This window comes from Coturnix japonica, chromosome Z, assembly GCF_054131305.1.
Source record: "Coturnix japonica strain WE chromosome Z, WE-NBRP24, whole genome shotgun sequence".
Classification (NCBI taxonomy): Eukaryota; Metazoa; Chordata; class Aves; order Galliformes; family Phasianidae; genus Coturnix; species Coturnix japonica.
This window is the reverse complement of record NC_140702.1, coordinates 41,896,018-41,914,352: the sequence shown is the minus strand read 5'-3', so window position 1 is coordinate 41,914,352 and position 18,335 is coordinate 41,896,018. Positions and strand designations below refer to the sequence as shown.

Genomic DNA, 18,335 nt, shown 5'->3' with positions numbered 1-18,335 from the left:
AGCATGACTTGGTTTCTGAGAGACTGCAGCTAACATTCTGGCTTTTACAAGTGGAAAGTCTTTCCTAAAATATATAAAAATTGTCAACTTGATGCTCAGATTGTGTGTCTTAGAATATCTTTCCCACACTGAAGTATGAGTTGTCTAAGTTCTGTTGCTAGAATTTCATATTCTCATTTAATATGTGCGATCAAAAGTATGTACAGTTGTCTGAAGAGGTTAGATGGGTTTGGAAATATGAATTTTTAAATCCTCTTTTACTAACCAGCTCTCATTCATGTCTTTAGCTCTGCGGAATACCACGGGTGGAAGTGATGGGGACATGGTGAGCCATGGTAGCGTGGATAGTTCTAATGATGCTAACAGTGGGGAGCACACTCTCTTCGTCAGTGACTTAGTCAGGCTTGATTCCATTGATAATCACTCTAGCACAGGTACTAGATTCTGCTGGGTTTCACTACTAACAGTCCCCTAAAAGGCAAAATATTCTGTTCTCCTGTTGATTTTCCCTTTACCACCATGTTTCCCTCTTGAGGCTGTAGAGAATGAAGCATGAAGTTAATCAATGTAAAGGAGATATGCTGTCATTGAATGTTACTCCTCTGCCACAGTTTGTGCACCTTCTTTAGAGTGAATTGTAGCAGCAGTACAGTAATTTTAAAGTAGATACCATGCTGTGACCTCATGAACTTTGCTTTTTGTGCTAATCTTTATAAAAGGTAAGAAGCCTCTGATGATCAGTTTCTGCATATTGTCATTTATTCATAGAAATGAATGGTCAGCAAGTAAAGTCCTTTTTGGTATTAAAGAAAAAAAGGGGCAAAGCTAGTGCTTTGAAATGTTGTTCCTTAATGATAAGACGAGGTGGTCTGTCATTTCTAGTATTAGTATGTTATGGTAGGTCATAGTAAACCATGCTTTTAAAGGCCATGACTGAGTTTCTCACCAGAGTTTGCCTACTTTGGGAATAAATATATAAATGATTAGAATTCCTGACATACAGTCCTTAGGAGGCATGCTGTGTAAATGGAAAGACAGTTGATAAGCTGGAGAAAAACTTATCCCTGAGTGCAGTGTGCAGGTGGTTAAACTGAATTGGAAAGAGTACACAGAAAGTAACAACTTGAGATAAAAATCTGTGATTTTTAGCAACTGCTGCTCATTACATGCTATCTATGCTCAGTCTCAACTAAACTTTCTTTCTATTTTTACCTCAAAACTTACTGTACAAATAGTTCTTGCACACTCTTCATGTTATTGATATCTCTTTGAAGAGAACTTGGTGTCTGATTCCTGAACTTCATCTGATATGGCTGCCTACATTACTGAACTCTCCTTCTCTCTGCCCTTTGTTGCTCTGCTTTTTGCTCTTTGCTGTCTCTTGGGTGCTGCATTTGTCCTTGACTATCATGGTGTGGGGTGCAGACTTACATGGTGTGAAGCCTTGGATGCACATGTACATTAATTCTACCCTTGGCTGTTACTTCTGCAGGTAATTTGCCCATTTATTGATAGGGTATTTTCACTTCAGTGAAATGCAGAGAGACTAACATCGCTGAGAATAGAGGGAAAATAAGGACCAAAGAATAACAGAAATAGCTTTTGTGTATAAAAGGTTATTTTGCATAGTAGTCAAATGTGATAATTGGTGGCTACACATTTCTGCATTTGCTCTATGTTGGAAAAATTAACAGCAATAATACATATAGATAAATTACATCAATCATTGAATTTTTTATGGAATCTTCTAATACCTTTTGTACCATTAACTTACATTTTGTACCCAGTAACTTACTTTGATCTTTCCAAATACTGTCATGTACATATATATAGGTACTCTGAGGTGTATAAATAATCTTTCTTAACATGCTGCTGCAGAATATGTCTCTTATAATATTTGTGTATTTTTTGCATATGCAGTAGCACTTTCAGTGAAAGCAAACAAAGAATGAGTCTTTTTTAATTATTTCCTGTTGTAGCTTTTTTTTGGACTATATTATTTCATAAAAGAATGAGTTAGAGGTGCCAAATATGACTGGTACCACAGAAGAACAGAATGTTTTAAAAGCTTAGTTTTTTACTTTTTTTTTTTTTTTCCTGTTGTTTTCTGTAATTTGTACATACTGCAAAAACATAGCACAGTTTGCAGTAGAGTTGTTTTTAGGGGTGTATTCATTGCTAGGAGTTGATTTAATTACAGTTATATGTGTGTAAATTTCTTTTGTAGATGTACATGAGAATGTAGGCTGCCCAGCTATGAAAAATTCTGTAGTAATGAGAGGGGAAAGGAATGAAGGAAGATACCATGTGTTAAAATAAGTAACTCTACTGCTCCTGGAGAAATAATGCTTATTCAGTTTAAAAGTAATATTATGTAAATTAGAAAAAGAAGATTGAACTGCATAGTCTACTCATATCTGTTTTCACTATCACCAAGTAGATCTGTGCACAGATTAAGCATTTTGGTGATTCTTATTCTGAACATTTCTGGCAGGGTAGAACATGAAATAAATTAATGTCAGTTTTTATTTTCCTGTTGAAAAATTCAGCAAGGAAAAACTAATCTGAGGCTCGTATTTTTATTCCTTTGAACAGGCGGTCAGTCAGACCAGGGCTATGGATCTAAAGATGAGCTGCTAAGGGACAATGGAGATAGTCTTCATGCAACTGAAACACAAGTAGAAAAAGACCTTTCTTCTAAAGCTGAAGAACTAATAGGAGGTTAAGTATGCATGTTTATACTGATGATGTTTTTAATGTATTTTCTTCATCCACGAGTCTGCCACAAATAACTAACGTTTTTAACTCATAGTGTTACCAAAACCATCATGGAATCTGCTGGACATGTGCTGTGCACTAGACAATAGCAGTGGAGCACATGTAGTTAAACATAATCTTTTATGTGACTAATGTAGTATAGATGAAAAAAACGGAGAGGTGCTAAATCATATGGTAATTTGTATTCCGTTTTTCTCCTTTGTGTATTTGAGCTCTTGACCACTTTTTAGGCTGTACCAGTAGGCCTAATAAAAGGCACTACTAACTCTACAAACTCCTACTGAAGAAAATATGAAAATTACCTTTCCCCAGGTTTTGTCCTTAATTTTTCTGTGGTTTTGTTATTTTGTTACTGAGTCTGTTTCATATTTGTGTTAATAAATCCTTAATGTCAGTTAGAGCTTCTGATATTATCATTAGACAAACAGTCTTTAATGAAAAACTGAGAACTGCTACTCTGCTTTGATTTGTTGGAAAAACACCAAGGGAAGAAATTGGCACAAGCTATAGCCTCATGAACAGCCACACACTCTTTGTCATACACTGTAATGTTGTCTTCCAAGATACTGCTCCCAGAAAATGCTGCCCACTGGAAGGACTGACCTTTAAGATTGTAACTGTATGGCAAAACAGAGTGTTTGTTTTCTGTAACAGTGTACATGGAGTTGTTCTGTTTAGTTAACTAAAATTCACGTTATCTTTCTTTTAGAGGTTTGCAATGAGGAATCTGATGAGAAAAAACAGCTAAATATAGAAGTTCATAGTCCAGCAGATCCGCCTGTTTGGGGTAACAGTATTGTGAAAGTTCCATCTGGCATTTTTGATTGCAGTGGAAGGAAAAACAGTGGTGGTGAGTCACTGGCTGAAACAGAACTTGCTGAAGTTTTGAGCTTGTTGTGCTATACTGTTTTGCAACATCTTCGGTGCTACTAAAAAAATTTTTCTAATAAAAGTACAAATGTCTTACACAATATTTACTTTCCACTATCATCCTTTCTTGATGATTTTTAAAATAATTTGTGGATATTAATGTTGAAAACCAGTAGTGTTCTGTAGATTGAACTAAAGATCTTTCCTGTCCCCTGCAGACGGTATTTAAGTAATGTGCTAGAAAAACAGGAGAACTAGAACTACTTTTGACTTTTGGTCACCTGAAGGTTGGTGACTTTGGACAAGTTACATATATCCAGTGTCTTATGCTGCCAGTGTATAATCTGGGATCAATACATATCTTAGTGACACACAAGATTTATTTACTTACCTGGTGGTTTTTAATGAGAAAGACTAATGCATATATGACAAACTAATCTTGGGACTCTTCCCCTGCCCCCCATTTTTATGCCTGTCTTTGTCTAAGGCAGTGTAGTAAAGAAAACTCATCCCCACCAAAGTGGCCAGTCGGGAGAGGAAGGAAATGAAAGGAAAATTAAAAACCAAAAGAAAGCTCTGCTCCTGCGTCTTTGCTCATGATTCACTGGTCAGGTGCAGAACAGCAGGAGTTTTTAAGAGGGTTGTCAGCATTTAGTTTGATATCAAAGAGTTGAGTCTTAGACAAGACATTACCCAGAAACTTTATGACAGTTATGAGAAGAAGCAGCAGCATTAGTAGGACACTCAAATATTCTCAAGCAGTGGACATGATACATCTAGTGCTCTATTGGAATCCTAATATAGTAGGATTACTTTCCTTATGGAGATCCTTAGAAGTAAAAATTTTTTGCTTACCTAGCCTAGCTCTCTAAGGACATCTTGCCCAGAATGTTTTCAGAATTAGTAAATATCTTATGCATGCTGAATTTAATGTTGTTCCATGTATTTCTATCATAAACAAAACTGTGCTACTTTGTTGTGCCTGTATATTATACTTTTCTTCAGAATAAAGTATGGGGTTTGATGTATGAATCTGTGAAGATAGCTCTGTGGAAAAAATAAATTAGAACACACAATTATAATTGTACGTCCCTTCACTGAAGTATTACCTACTGTCTGCTGGGGAGACAGCACAGGAAAAGAGGTAGAAGCTAGAAAAAGCTTCAAAGAGTCAAAAGATAAGATGATTTTTGATCTGCAAGGTACCTTTGCAGCCACTAAAATAGCATGTTAATACCAGTTTAGCTTTCTAATGGGACCTTGAGATTGTGTTGCCCACTGTCTTCTCAGTAGAAATGCTGGATGATTTCAGAAGGCAACAGTTTTGATGGTTATGGATACCATATTAATGCCATTTCTCTTTTAGAAACTGGTTCAAACCTACTGTCCATCACTCAGGATTCAGTTGAAGATGCAGTCTTTGGTGATGTTTCTCCTAAGAAAACAAGTGAGAAAGGACAGAAGAGGCAGAAACTGTTTTCAGAGAGAAGCTGCAGTTTCAGCAGTGAAAGCAAAGCAGGAATGCTGTTGAAAAAAGGGAGCTTGGACTTGCATTCCAAAGAAATTGCAATAATGATGGGAGAGGATGCCAAGATTTTAACAGCAGCTTTATCTGGGGCCAACACTTCACCATGTAATACAAGTAAATCCCACAGCTTTGATAATGCTGTTGATCAACAAGTGTCTAGCAAAAATGGCACTTGGAGTCGTGTTTCTGATAGTGATTGGGAATTGGAGCATAGAACTTCACCTGTGCTGGAGGAACCTGGGGAAGGGCAGGAACATCTTGAGAATGGAAGAAATGAAAATGTGACTATGGCAGAGGACATGAAAACTGAACAGGTAGCTGAGTCCAAAAACCAGAAAGTGGAATCCAAAGATGCAACTACTAAAAGGAATAGCTTTTATGGGGTGGTTAAGCCTATTGAAAGGGAAGATGTTGAAGTAGGCTTGGATCCTTTATCTTTGCTGGCTACTGACAGTATCCAACGAAGACTCCCAGAAGCTGAAGAAAAGCTGGTGTCACCAGTTGTAGCGCGCAATTTGGCAGATGAAATTGAGAACTATATGAATCTCAAGAGCCCAGTGAGTAGTAAGTTTCCCAGCATGGAACTGCACAAGCCAGACAGGGAAACAGAAGCTTCTGGTACACTTAGTCACAGCCAGGAAAGGAGGTCAAGCCTGCCTTTGGATCCCATCCCACCACCCCTCGAGTCATATGAAAATCGCAAAAGTCCTTCTGTCTCTAGATCCAAAACATTTACTGGACGACCAAAACAACAGATGCATCCACGAGTCCAAAAGGAGCGATCTTCGTCTTTGACAGGACTGGGTCGTTCTTCTCCACATGGCTCCTTAGGATCGGTTGTAACAACTTTATCTAATCTGAAGTTAGACAATATATTGTCTGGACCAAAAATGGATGTTCTAAAATCAGGCATGAAACAGGCTGCCAATGTGGCCAGCAAGATGTGGGGAGCTGTAACTTCAGTATATAACTACTCAGATGATGAGGCAAGTATTTTTCAAAAATGAAAACTTTCAGTAGACAAAACTAAGAGTGCTAACTTCTGTGCCCAGAAGATAGCTCCACAGCATTGTGTATTTTTATTAAGTGATGAATGTTGTTAGCTAAATTTAAAGAACGTATTTGTGTTGGAGTTTTCTGCTGGCACTGAAAATGTTTTCAGTTGAAAGAAAATTAAATGTTTTTGTTGTGGTGAACTCACAACTCAACATGTTACATTCTCAACATTTCTTTCTTTCCTACACTTTTAGATTTATTTATTTTCAAAGGAACACCAATAAGAACAACAAGATGTAATCTAATGTTGCTTTAAAAAACAAACAAAAAAAAAAACAAACAACAAAAAACAACCAAATAAGTGAAAAATTGAATTCCACAAACCTAAGAAGTCAGTTTGTCGAATCCTAAAGCTGAATGCAATAAAAGATAGCTTGATCTGTAGTATCATCATAGTATCATAGTCTCATGCAGGTTGGAAGGGACCTTAGAGATCATTGAGTCCAACCCCCCGGGATTCGAGCCTCTGTGTAGCAGAGCGGCACTTCTACCACTTGTGCCACAGGGGGGATTCGAACCCAGGGCCTCCGGTGTTGCAACGCGGCATTCCTACCACTGCGCCTCCGGGGTACACAATAAATACAAAAAGTAGTAAATACACTCTTCAGGAATTTGGTAATGAAATGTTGAAGTTCCTGTGTGAGCACACTTAATGAAGAGTCTTTTTAAATTTAAAACATTTTAGAGCATAGTGACACAAATGTAAGAGAAGATGGATATTATAATGTAATCCTTTCCTAATACATCTTATTACTGTACTTCCAGATGTACTTTTCTGTCTTTAGAAAGACTTCTGTTTGATCTGGTTAACTCCTTTATCTGGTGCTTTGCTCTCTGAGGATTTGTATTCTCTCTGGAGGCCATTAAGACAGTGCCTTGTTTCCTTTTTCAAATTCTGCCTCTATTTTCCCATCTGTTTAATAAATGGGAAGGAAATAGCTGTGTAGATTTATTTCTACTTGAAACAGATTTATCTGATGTTGCTAATATGGTCTTTTATACTAAGTAAAAAAACACATTTCTTCCCCTTTTTTGACCAGCTATTGCCTATATTTTTCTGATAATAATAAATACTGACTGGTTCTTTTCAAAGGTCTTTTATTTGTTTGGGTTTTGTTTTGTTTTTTTAAATCACGCCCTTGGTTTTCTTCAGTGTCCTTTTTTGTTATGTTGACCTTATTCCTTAGAAATTTTTTCAAGGGAATGTCAAAATTGCCTTAATTTGTTGCATTTTCCTTTATTCTGTGTGGGTTTTTTTTTCTTTCCTTGTTTCTCCTGTAACGAAGAAGTTTAAATTATTTTTTTTTTTTTCTGTTTTGTCCAATGAGATTGTCTGCATGTATCTTTTGTGTAAAAATAATAATCATTTAGTTATTGGTGAAGATAAAGATGGAATTAAATTAACCTAAAAAATGCTGATTTTTCTTTTTTAATGTTAAAGGAAGAAAACAGTCCAGGAGACTTTAACTTCCCTGCTGGTTTTGAAGACAGTATTTTAGGAGATAATCTGTCATCGAGAGCTGGAATCCCAGGACTAATTGCAAATGAGCTTGCACAAAGTACTACTAGTCTTGGCAGCAGCAGTAGCAGTGGAGAAGCAGGAAGGCAACATTACAATGCAGGTGAATTTCCTCCCCGCCCCCCCCAAAATCTGTTTATTAATATAACAGTTGAGTGAAACTGTTATGTCTGAAATCATTGAAAACAGAAGCTGTGTTAGCATAAACTGAACTTATTTCAAGGTCTTAAAATAAGCACAGACTTTTTATCTATTTCATAAATACTGTTCCCTTGCAGTAGCAAATAGCAGATGCTTCTCTTTGCTGAATATATAAAATGTCGATACAAAACACAGGGACTTAACTGTAAAATACTTCCTCTATATTCAAGAACTGCAAATAGTTGCATAATTAGTGGAGGCAAAGCCGTCAGCATTGATGTGGAATAGGAGTTACTGGGTGCAGACTTGATTTGAAGGTAAATAATTGACAAATCCATGTCTATAAGATAAACTGTTATTTTTTTTTGTCAGACCCCAAACTCGTTGAATTAGATCTAATCATTTTCAATTCAGATTTAATCTGCAAAAAGAAGTGTTTTGCAGAAGCACCTTCATGTTTGGTTTAGCTATTTCTGTTGTAATTTAGTGATATAAGTATGATCAATTCCACGTGCATCAAGAGAGGAAGAGGGTTTGTCATAGATGTCCCTTTGAGCAAAATCTGTTAGGAATGTTAAGTCTGAAGACCAATTTTCTAATCCCAGTTTGCTGAGAAATTAGTAAGAACTAACAAACTGTTTCAGCTGTCCAGGGAATGTAAATTTGTTCACAAATTTTATCTGAAGAAGTAAAGGAACCTTCTTCGAGGTGGCTCTAGTAGTGATTTTAGTCAGGAGATTGTTACTTAAAGTAATGCTGGTGGTTATGCTTCATGAAACAGATTTCAACCATTTAATTTTGATATTCCAGATGTTTTTCCCCTTCTAATCAAAGCTCATAACCCTGAACCCTAGCCTTAATGAAGAAAATATATTAGTTTTATGACAATATTAGCCAGGGAATACTTAATCACAGTACTGGCATATGTGGTACTGTGCATCTCACCTGGCACTGTGCTTCCATTTGTTATCTGCATACAAATGCATTGTTCAAGAAATGCTGAATGCCTTTTCTAGATTCTGTATATTGAGCAGTCTTACCTGCCCTTTGCTGTTCTTTGTATTTTCAGATTTTATTCACTGTTGCTTTTTTCTCATTTTACCTGACTGTCCCACATTATTAGACAAAAATAAACTTGAAATGTTAATCGCATCGATATCATTGTTTGTTGCAATTCCAGTAAAGTTATAGAGCTACACACTTCTTTTGAGATCTGGTACCTGTTTCTGTTTTGGCTGAATAGAAGTTCTGTTTTGGAATTGTTCCTTTCTTTTCTTGATTGGAGACCTGAACTACTCTTTTCTGTACAGGTGAAGTTTCATTCCCAAGAAGTATGAAAGTTCCAGATTCTGAGAAGTCAGAGCTCAGCTCTTCTCATAATACTAGTTTATCCAGCATTTTCCAGAACTATGCAATGGAGGTAACATTAATACATTCATTTATAAAAGATACAATTACTTGATACGATTATGTGAATTAATTATCTGTTCAATTGGATTGTGGTTGAATTTTTCATTGTAACATTTTTTGCGTGTTTCTTCTGCAGAGGGGCTTGATATGTCAACAATTCTAAAAAAGTGTTTCAAGTGTTTTTGTGTATCTCTCATGTAGGGAGATAATTTAGATAAAGGTTAAAACTTGATGTGCAGCAGAAGTTAGTATGAAAACAGGACTCCTTTTCCTTTCAAGCTTTTTTTTTTTACTTTAAGAAAATTATTTATTTGTACAAGGTAATTGTGGTGGGTTGTCTCTACATATCTCTAAACCCCTTTATCCACTCATTCTACTTCATTAGAATGAAGGGGAGAAAAAATCTGAAGGGCAGAAGGAAGAAAAAAACTTTAGGGTCAAAGTGAAGATAGTTAACGGAATCAAAGTGTGGCTTGGGTTAGAAGGGACCTCAAGGATCATGAATCTCCAAATCCCCACCACCACAGGCAGGACGGCCAACCTCCCCATTTAATACTAGACCAGGCTGCCCAGGGCCCCATCCAACCTGGCCTTGAACACCTCCAGGGATGGGGAGTCCACAGCTTTCAGAGTTCAGATATTTAGGTGCTGTTCACTTCATTTGCCTTGACCATTTTTCTGTAGTGTTGTTTTCTTTAGGCCCCATGTAATCATCTTTCATGTTTGATCCCCATGCCTCAGCACTTTATGTAAGATACTACCTTACATAGTAATAGCATAGTAAGATATAGTATAAAAATATAATAGTATAAGTATAGAATAGTAAAAGAAAAATGTTCCTATTGATCTAAGAGGTGTTATATTGTGTTTGGTGGTGTTTTTTGTTACTTCCTGTGCAAATGAAACAAAGAAGAAAGGAGAAACCTGTAAAAGAGCTACTATAAATCGTTTCTCAGCTACTACAGTAATATTTTTGAGCATCTTTTCTCCAGACCTCAATCTAGTTTAGAAATAAGACCTTCACAAGTTAAGAACTAGCATTCTTGTTTTTTTCCATCACAGAGGTTTCTTACTAATTTTTACTTTTGTGGAAACACAGATATGCAATTTATGTATTTTTATAATTTATATATTTTTAATTTATAGATGTTCTAAATCAGCATACAATAGACCTTATTTCCAGATGTGTTCCACTGTGTACAGGAATCTGGGATTACTGTAATACAAATAGATATTGCAGCTCAGCTGCAGCCAGATTGGCAATAATAATTTAATGCATTCAAACTATTTATGGGCTGTGCTGACCACTAAATCCTTGGGAATGCTTTTCTCAATTCCTTCTGTCCATAAAATAATTTTCCTTGCCCCAAGGGATTCAGGGAAGGAGTGATTTTCCTGCTGTTCTATTCCCCTAACAGCTGGCTTAGATTTAACATAATTCCCCATGATTCCCATCCTTCTGCCATAGTTTATCAACTACTGGGCTGTTTTTCCCCAGCTCATTGTCTCTCTTATCCAGCTTGCAAAGCCAGCACATTCCAGGTTGAGGGAGCTGGACTTACTCAGCCTGGAGAAGAATAAGCTGTAGGGAGACCTCATTGCTGACTTCTTGTACTTAAGGGGAGGAGCTTATAAACAGGAAAGAGAGAAACTTTTTACACTGTAGTAATAGAACAAGGAGGAATGGTTTTAAACTCTGAAGAGAGGTGATTTAGATTAGTAATTAGGAGGAAAGTTTTTACTCAGAGGTGAGGCACTGAAACAGGTTCCTCAAAAGAAGCTGTGGATGCCCCATCTCTGGAGATGCTGAAGGCCAGGTTGGATGAGGTTTTGGATAATGTGATCTAGTAGATGGCAAATGTGATTGTGATAAGGGGGTTGGGACTGGGTGATCTTTAAGGGCCCTTCCAGTCTAAACCATTTTGGGGTTCTGTGAAACTCATGTAAATGCTTAGCCAACATAGGCAATTTTAAAGGAATCCTAAAAGAAGAATGATAATCTTCCTTCCTTTCTTCCTGTTTTAGGTTTTGATGTCAAGCTGCTCTCAATGTAGAGCTTGTGGTGCTTTGGTTTATGATGAAGAAATTATGGCTGGATGGACAGCAGATGATTCAAACTTGAACACCACCTGTCCTTTCTGTAAAAATATTTTCCTGCCTTTACTTAACATTGAGTTTAAAGACCTACGTGGCTCTGCAAGGTTAGTGAACTTCACAGATGTTGGTTTTCTGCCTTTTCACCTGTGTGTAGTTATGTTTTTTCACAAAAGTATTTTTGTTATATTTTCCAGTATTTTTGTCTAGGTATTTTTAGGAATGTGACTGTCCAACAGTTGTGACTGTACTGAAGGAAATTATAAACTGTGTAAACTGTTGCTCATTTAGTAGAATAATCGAAAGAGAAGTGGTTGTATTTTTCTACCAGACTTGATATTTTCCTTGTAATCTTTATTGCTGAGTAGTAGTAAGTCTGTTTTCATTTTGTTTCTTCACTGCTGAAACACATATTACTACTGTGTGTACTCAGAATGCACTTCCAATACAAGATCTTGTTGCTGTTTTCTTGTGTCCATGTCAGACACAATCCTACTCTCTGAAGTTATGTTACAGTGGCAGCTGTTTTTATTGATACATCTGGTTTTGATATATTGTTACTGATTGAGAACCATTACAAACTAAGTTCCCTTGCCACTATATATCCTTAGAGTATAGGGTCAGATTTCTTATTTTGTGGATACAATTTCTCTGTTCTTTCATTAGTTCTCCCTGTCTGAGTTGCCATGGAGAGAAGAGGATGAAGATTGTGTCACCTTGTCAAGCTTTTAAATGTTGTTCATCTTTATTTTTGCTACCTTTTGAAAGTAAATGTTGAAAATAGTAATTTAAATGAATCTATGTTTTTATCTTAGCCTGTTTCCCCTCATGTCCAATTCATGTTTTAATTTAGCTTTTTCCTGAAGCAAAGTACCTCGGGAGATAGTTTACAAAGTAGTAATACTCAATTAACCACGGATCTACTGGAGAAGAAGCTGTTGTCCAGTCCAGCTGTTACTGACTTGATCAGTTTTTCCGATCACCCACAGTCCAGCCATACTATAGCTGAAGAATCTAGCTCCACGACTGAGCAGAGGTGGGTAGAGAAGGATTCTTAGTCTATTTCTAGAGAAAATTGGCTTAAGCACCATACATGGTGGAAAAATTCAACTGCAACTTGATTGTTTCCTCTTATTCTTTTTCTGTGATTTAAGTGTACTTTTACCAATATGATGTGAGTCTTTTCCTGTAAATGAGTACCTCTTAGGAATGCTACTCTCTGCAGAAATAGAGCTTGAATCTTCATGTTTGTATGCTACACAAACTGAACAAATTCCTTTTTGATAGAGAAGCTTGGTTCCATGCACTTACATGATTGCCATTCTCTGCTTTTTCTTGTTGCTAATGGAATATTAAATGGTTCACACTAGCATGCTCTCTTCTAAAATTGAAACAGTGAAGCTGCAGAAGAACAGAACAAAGATCCCAGAGCCATGAAGACATCTGCCAATAATCCACCAAAAAGGGGAGTGTCTTTAACTCGAAGCCACAGTGTTGGAGGTCCACTGCAAAACATTGATCTTTCCCAGAGACCATCACATGGCATTTCAACAGTTAGTCTTCCAAATAGTCTGCAAGAAGTTGTGGTAAGTTTCAAAGTCATGTGCTGAGTTGACAAGAAAATGCTGACTACAGTGAGTTTAAAATGAATAATGGTCTGCTGCTAGCGTTGTTGCCTCTTTTGGGAACAAAAGTTGTCAAGTGTATTTTCATGTTCTTATGACAAATTGTGTTGTCTTCCTGGCTCAATTTGTTTAAAAGAATTTGAAGAACTGTAAATATAGTATAATGTCTTCTCTTTGTCAGAACTACTACAGTGCTACTTTTTGTCTTTCTAAGTCTGGAAAGTTGTTTTAAAAATAACTCAACTAGTACAGAAGACTAAACACATAGTGTAGACAACACAGCAGGCTTTCCTGCTTTTACTTACCCTTCTCCTGTATATTCTAGTAGACTTACTTGATGGGCTGGCTGGAAAAAAGTAGGAGGCTTATTCAGAGTATTACATTATTTTTTTTCAACTGAAGCTTAATTCCTCCTCTCAGTACTTTTTATAGGCAAGAGGCTTCCTTAACATGTACTGTTGATTTAAGTACCGTGCATGACATAATTAAATATTTTTCTGCTATATCCATTTGCCACTGGCTTAGTACAAGCTTAGGCAGCTTGAAACCGTAGTCAGAGACAAGTTATAACAAATCAGCATTTTATCTTTTTCATATAAGAGAAAGCAAATGAGCTTAAGTGATAGTGCTGTAGAGAGATAAGACACACCTCAACAGTCAAAACTGCTGATGCTGCTGGTGTATGTTCAGTATTTCCAGAGGTTTCTTCCAAATGTCAAAATGAATGTTACAATGGGGGATTTTCAGGGAAAGTAATTCTGAAGTAAATTTCTGGTCAGAAAATTCTGTGATTTTTGTAAAATAAAAGATGTTGTGTACTTATTCTTTTTGTTTTGTTTTTAGGATCCTTTAATTAAAAGACCTAATCCTCTCCCTGTATCTGTACCCTACTTGAGCCCTTTGGTACTGCGTAAGGAGCTTGAATCTTTATTGGAAAACGAGGGAGAACAAGTAATTCATACATCCAAATTCATCAATCAACATCCCATAATCTTCTGGAACTTAGTTTGGTATTTCCGAAGGTTGGATCTACCTAGCAATTTACCTGGACTTATTCTAACATCTGAACATTGTAATGATGGAGTGCAGGTTAGTGACTTTCTCTGTTTAGATCTGTAGCTGTTACAATACCTTAAATGTGTGAGATTGATTCAGAAAAGTAGGTAAGTCCTTTAGGAGTAGGTTGAATGTAATGAATTATATGTTGCAGTTTTTAATAGGAGAGAAAAAGAACAAACGAAAGGATAGGATTAACTAAAGGCATAAAATGTGTGCTTTTGGAGATCTTTGTTTACAATATGTCGCAGTGTGCATGTTGTGGATCCTGTGCTTTGGCATGTATATTTTTAAAGTTAATAGGCAAGATTCTTTGTTCTTTTCTGTTAATAATTTTCCCTATTCACACGGGGAATTTCATCACTACATAAATGAAACTAAATAATTGATGCTTTTCCCATTTAAAGAAACAGATATTTTCAGATATGTTTGATCAAATACCCAGATTCTGTGGGTATTTGTATACAGCTCTTGTGATGAACTACTAGTGATCTCATATCTACTTACAAGCACCCTGATTTTAAGATTTTGCTCTTCAATTTCCTCAAACCACCTTGTAGCAATTTTTAAAAAAATGGAGCTGAAGTCCAATACCAATAAAATCTAAAGCATTTGGAATAATAGATGTATTAGCAGGGAAAATCACAATACAAGATATGAAATTGTGATTACTGATTTAAATTCATACATTGCTGATGTGTTTTTTTGTCTACTAATTTTTGTATAGGTGTTCTCTCGTATTGTGTATTAGTATTCTTGTATCGCTAATCACTAATGCATTATTGGTTCCTGAGGCTCTTAATTTTCTAAAACAATTGTGGAGCTACTGTTTTCAGTCCCACATATTTTGTAATGGAAATAAATGATTGATACATCAATGCAAGTGGAATTCCTAGTTATTGGAATGATCAGCACATAAGTATGCTTACTGAGTCTTACTTGAATTAAATGACACTAAGATGTATTATATTAAGTAATACAAATAGAGTAACATATTTGACGTGCAAAAAATAATTTAGGATTCATACCCACATATATTCTGAAAATATTCATAGAAAACTAAACAATCTTCATGTGTCCAGCTAAGCTAAAAAATATTGTTCTACCTTGCTCCTGGTAAATGCGGTTTCTTCTTAGAAGACATAAATTTTTGTGTTTGTTGGATTCATGAGTAATGAAATACTTTCGTTTGATTGTTTGCAAAATGAGTACAAGAACAGACTTACACAGTAAGTGTATGCTTTTGTTCTTCTTCCCTTTCCTCATATAGCTTCCTTTGACATCTCTTGCTCAAGACAGTAAGCTAGTGTACATCCAGCTTCTGTGGGACAATATCAACCTTCACCAAGAGCCAGGGGAGCCTCTGTATATATCCTGGAGAAATCTCAGTAAGTAAACTAAGTGTTACAAGTAAAAATTCAGTAAAAATTCTTTTGCTAACCTGACTTCTAATCCTTCTTCTCAGTTTTTTAAATCTGTGCATTTTTAGCATGTTTTCATAGTAATTTCCATAGCAGCTTGCAAGTTTTGGTTTTGAGGTAATGAAAAGGCATTTGTCCAAAGTAACCTAAATGAAATTAGACTGATCAGAAAACTAGTTGGGAATATAGCATAATATGTATTTTCTTTAACTTTCACAAAGCATATTTTTTTGAGTTTAATATATGGAAAGCATCCCTGAAGTACACAGCTGAGAATGAAGATGTGTATGTATGTGTATTTGAGTAAATAAGTAAATAAAGAAGAAAAAGCTTGTTTAAAATGGGCTGAAAGAAAGACAGTCATATTGCAGCATCTTCACAGAGTGTGTTTAGAAAAACATGATACATGCCAAAGTCAGGTCAGCATACTTGTGGCTCCAGGTTTATACTACATTTCATTTACATGCCATGTGGTTACTCCATAATCAATAACCTTATTTTTTTGCTAGTAATTGGATTTTCTTTTCTCATGAGTCATTATTAAAAAAAAAAAACACAACAACATATTACAACATATTAATACTGATGATGTTATTGTATTTGCAGTGTAAGCAACAATTCACAGCAGTAGGTGTCTAAGAATCTAAACTGCTTTATTTAATCAGATTCTTCTGAAAAGAAACCCTCTACAGTGGCAGAAGATCAGCAGGCAACAAACACTTTGTTGGAGAACATTAAACTGAGTATTCAACATAATAACGTTGTTAAACCAATCCATCTCCTTCTACAGAAAGTTAAACCAGATGTAAAACGACAGAGGTAAAGTGAAAATCTCTTCTTTCTTTTTTTGCCAGTTAAAGATAAAGGTCAGACCATACACTTTTCACACAGAATTCCATAAGAACATAAGAAATGAGTAAATATAACTAATGAAAATGAGCTTTTTAAAATAGAATTAAAAAAAAACAAACCAAAACAAACAAAACACAGGTACCTTGTGGATTTTGGTAAGTGCAGTATGCTGTTGCTTAATCTAGAATAGTCTCCTAATTATCTAGATTTAGCTACAGAAGTTTTGCCGACTTGTAGAAGTGACTAGTAGAATGGTCCCAAGTGAAGTGAGACACTCTGCCTTTGCCATCTGTGCAGTAATTCAAAAAGGGCTTCATACAAAAGCATAGTCTGGAGTATGTAATTTCCAAAGCGTGTTCAGGAATCTATTACATTCAATTGATCTTTGCTTCTGTGGTTTGTAGTTACTGAAAACAAACGAGACTGTGCTGCCTAAAGGAGAATCTTTCACAAGATTAATACCCAGTTTGATAGTACCCCTTCTGAGAGAAAGCTTTACTTTCTGAAGCAAACAACAACAAAAAAAGTATAGCTGATCTGTGAAATAAGTTCTGTGTATTTCATCCTCAGCAATGAGTTAACTGAAATAGCTGATGCTTGATTCTGCATCTCTTGTTTTTCTGGAGGCTTTAAGAAGTGTTTGGAAGGGAGATTTTCAGAGCCAGTGTAACTACTGGTCCATGGTTAATACAACTTCATAACCTAATGGCAAATATTTAGGCTTCAGAAAAGCTCAAGCTAATATTCATGTGGATCACATGCATTCTTCACAAGCATGATTAAAAGAACAGCTGCAGAAACTATATAGAGGAAGATTAATGTCTTCGACAGTGACTTTTTAAACTGAAAACAGTCAGCAAGTTCTTTTATTTACTTTTCAATATATTTCCTAGGAGTTTTTACAGAGAAATTCTTTTCCTGTCGTTGGTATCTCTTGGAAGAGAGAACATTGACATTGGTAAGTGAAAAATACTGTGAATTTTGTAGTGTATGTCGTATGTGTAGAACTTATTTGAATACTCCAAACGAAAGCTGGTGAGGAAAATTGACATCTGTATATTTCTAAGTAGCTTTCCATTTGCTGCATTTTAAAGAAAAGTGCTGTGCTGTCAGTCTTGAAGTAGGTTTCGCTTTTCTGAAAATTTAGTCTATGTGGGGCCATTAATTTTGGCTTTGATTAAATGATTATGCCTTGCAGTGTTACAGATTTGGGGCAGAGTGGCTGGAAGGCTGCACAGAGGAGAGGAGCCTGAGGGTGTTAGCTGACAGGCAGCTGAACATGAGCCAGCAGTGTGCCCAGGTGGCCAAGATGGCCAGCAGCTTCCTGACTTGCTATCAGAAATAGTGCAGCCAGTCGGAGCAGGGAAGTGACTGTCTGCTTGTACTCAGCACTGGTGAGGCCGCACCTTGAATACTGTGTTCAGTTTTGGGCCCCTGACTACAAGAAAGACATCAAGACCCTGGAGTGTGTTTAGAGAAGGGCAGCAAAGCTGATGAGGAGTCTGAAACATAAGTCTTAATGGGGTGTGACTGAGAGAACTGGAATTGTTATTGAGATGAGGAGGCTCAGGGGAGACCTTACACACTTGAAAAGAGGTTGTGGTGAGGTGGATTTTGATCTCTTCTTCTGGGTAAGTAGCAATAGGACCAGAGGTTCTGTCACCTTAAGTTCTACCAGGAGAGATTCAGGTTGGATGTTAGGAAGTGTTTTTTCTTGGGAGGAGTGGTTAACCATTGGAACAGGCTGCTCAGGGAGGTGGTGGAATTACCATCCCTGGAGGTGTTTAAGGGTAGATGTAGTAATTATGAACATAGTGGTCAAGATTGGTGGTAGGTGGATGGTTGATGATCTTAAAAGTCTTTTCCAGCTGTAATGATTTTTGATTCCATGAAACAAGTATTAAATTATTTTAAACAACCTTTATCTTGAGATGTTACTTCAAGACTAAGAACTTGCTCCCAATGTTGCTTATTAATTTTTCCCA

The 18,335-nt window shown here is 36.4% G+C and overlaps 1 protein-coding gene across 11 annotated transcripts in view; it reads left to right on the top strand.

Moving 5' to 3' along the window:
- Window positions 1-18,335, top strand: part of DENND4C (DENN domain containing 4C) — a 69,952-nt gene that overhangs the window by 46,435 nt on the left and 5,182 nt on the right. For 6 of the 11 annotated variants that reach the window (XM_085530267.1, XM_015849060.3, XM_015849058.3 and 3 more), the window contains 13 exons: window positions 288-434; window positions 2,596-2,721; window positions 3,488-3,628; window positions 5,015-6,162; window positions 7,674-7,854; window positions 9,203-9,312; window positions 11,328-11,503; window positions 12,250-12,432; window positions 12,793-12,982; window positions 13,865-14,110; window positions 15,348-15,465; window positions 16,164-16,317; window positions 17,244-17,308. In XM_085530267.1, coding sequence (XP_085386393.1) covers window positions 288-434; window positions 2,596-2,721; window positions 3,488-3,628; window positions 5,015-6,162; window positions 7,674-7,854; window positions 9,203-9,312; window positions 11,328-11,503; window positions 12,250-12,432; window positions 12,793-12,982; window positions 13,865-14,110; window positions 15,348-15,465; window positions 16,164-16,317; window positions 17,244-17,308 — 2,985 coding nt within the window. Of the gene's footprint in view, window positions 1-287; window positions 435-1,425; window positions 1,493-2,595; window positions 2,722-3,487; window positions 3,629-5,014; window positions 6,163-7,673; window positions 7,855-9,202; window positions 9,313-11,327; window positions 11,504-12,249; window positions 12,433-12,766; window positions 12,983-13,864; window positions 14,111-15,347; window positions 15,466-16,104; window positions 16,318-17,243; window positions 17,309-17,548; window positions 17,982-18,335 lie in introns of those variants that run through there. The other 5 variants (XR_014939864.1, XR_014939865.1, XM_085530264.1 and 2 more) reach the window with 5 other exon arrangements.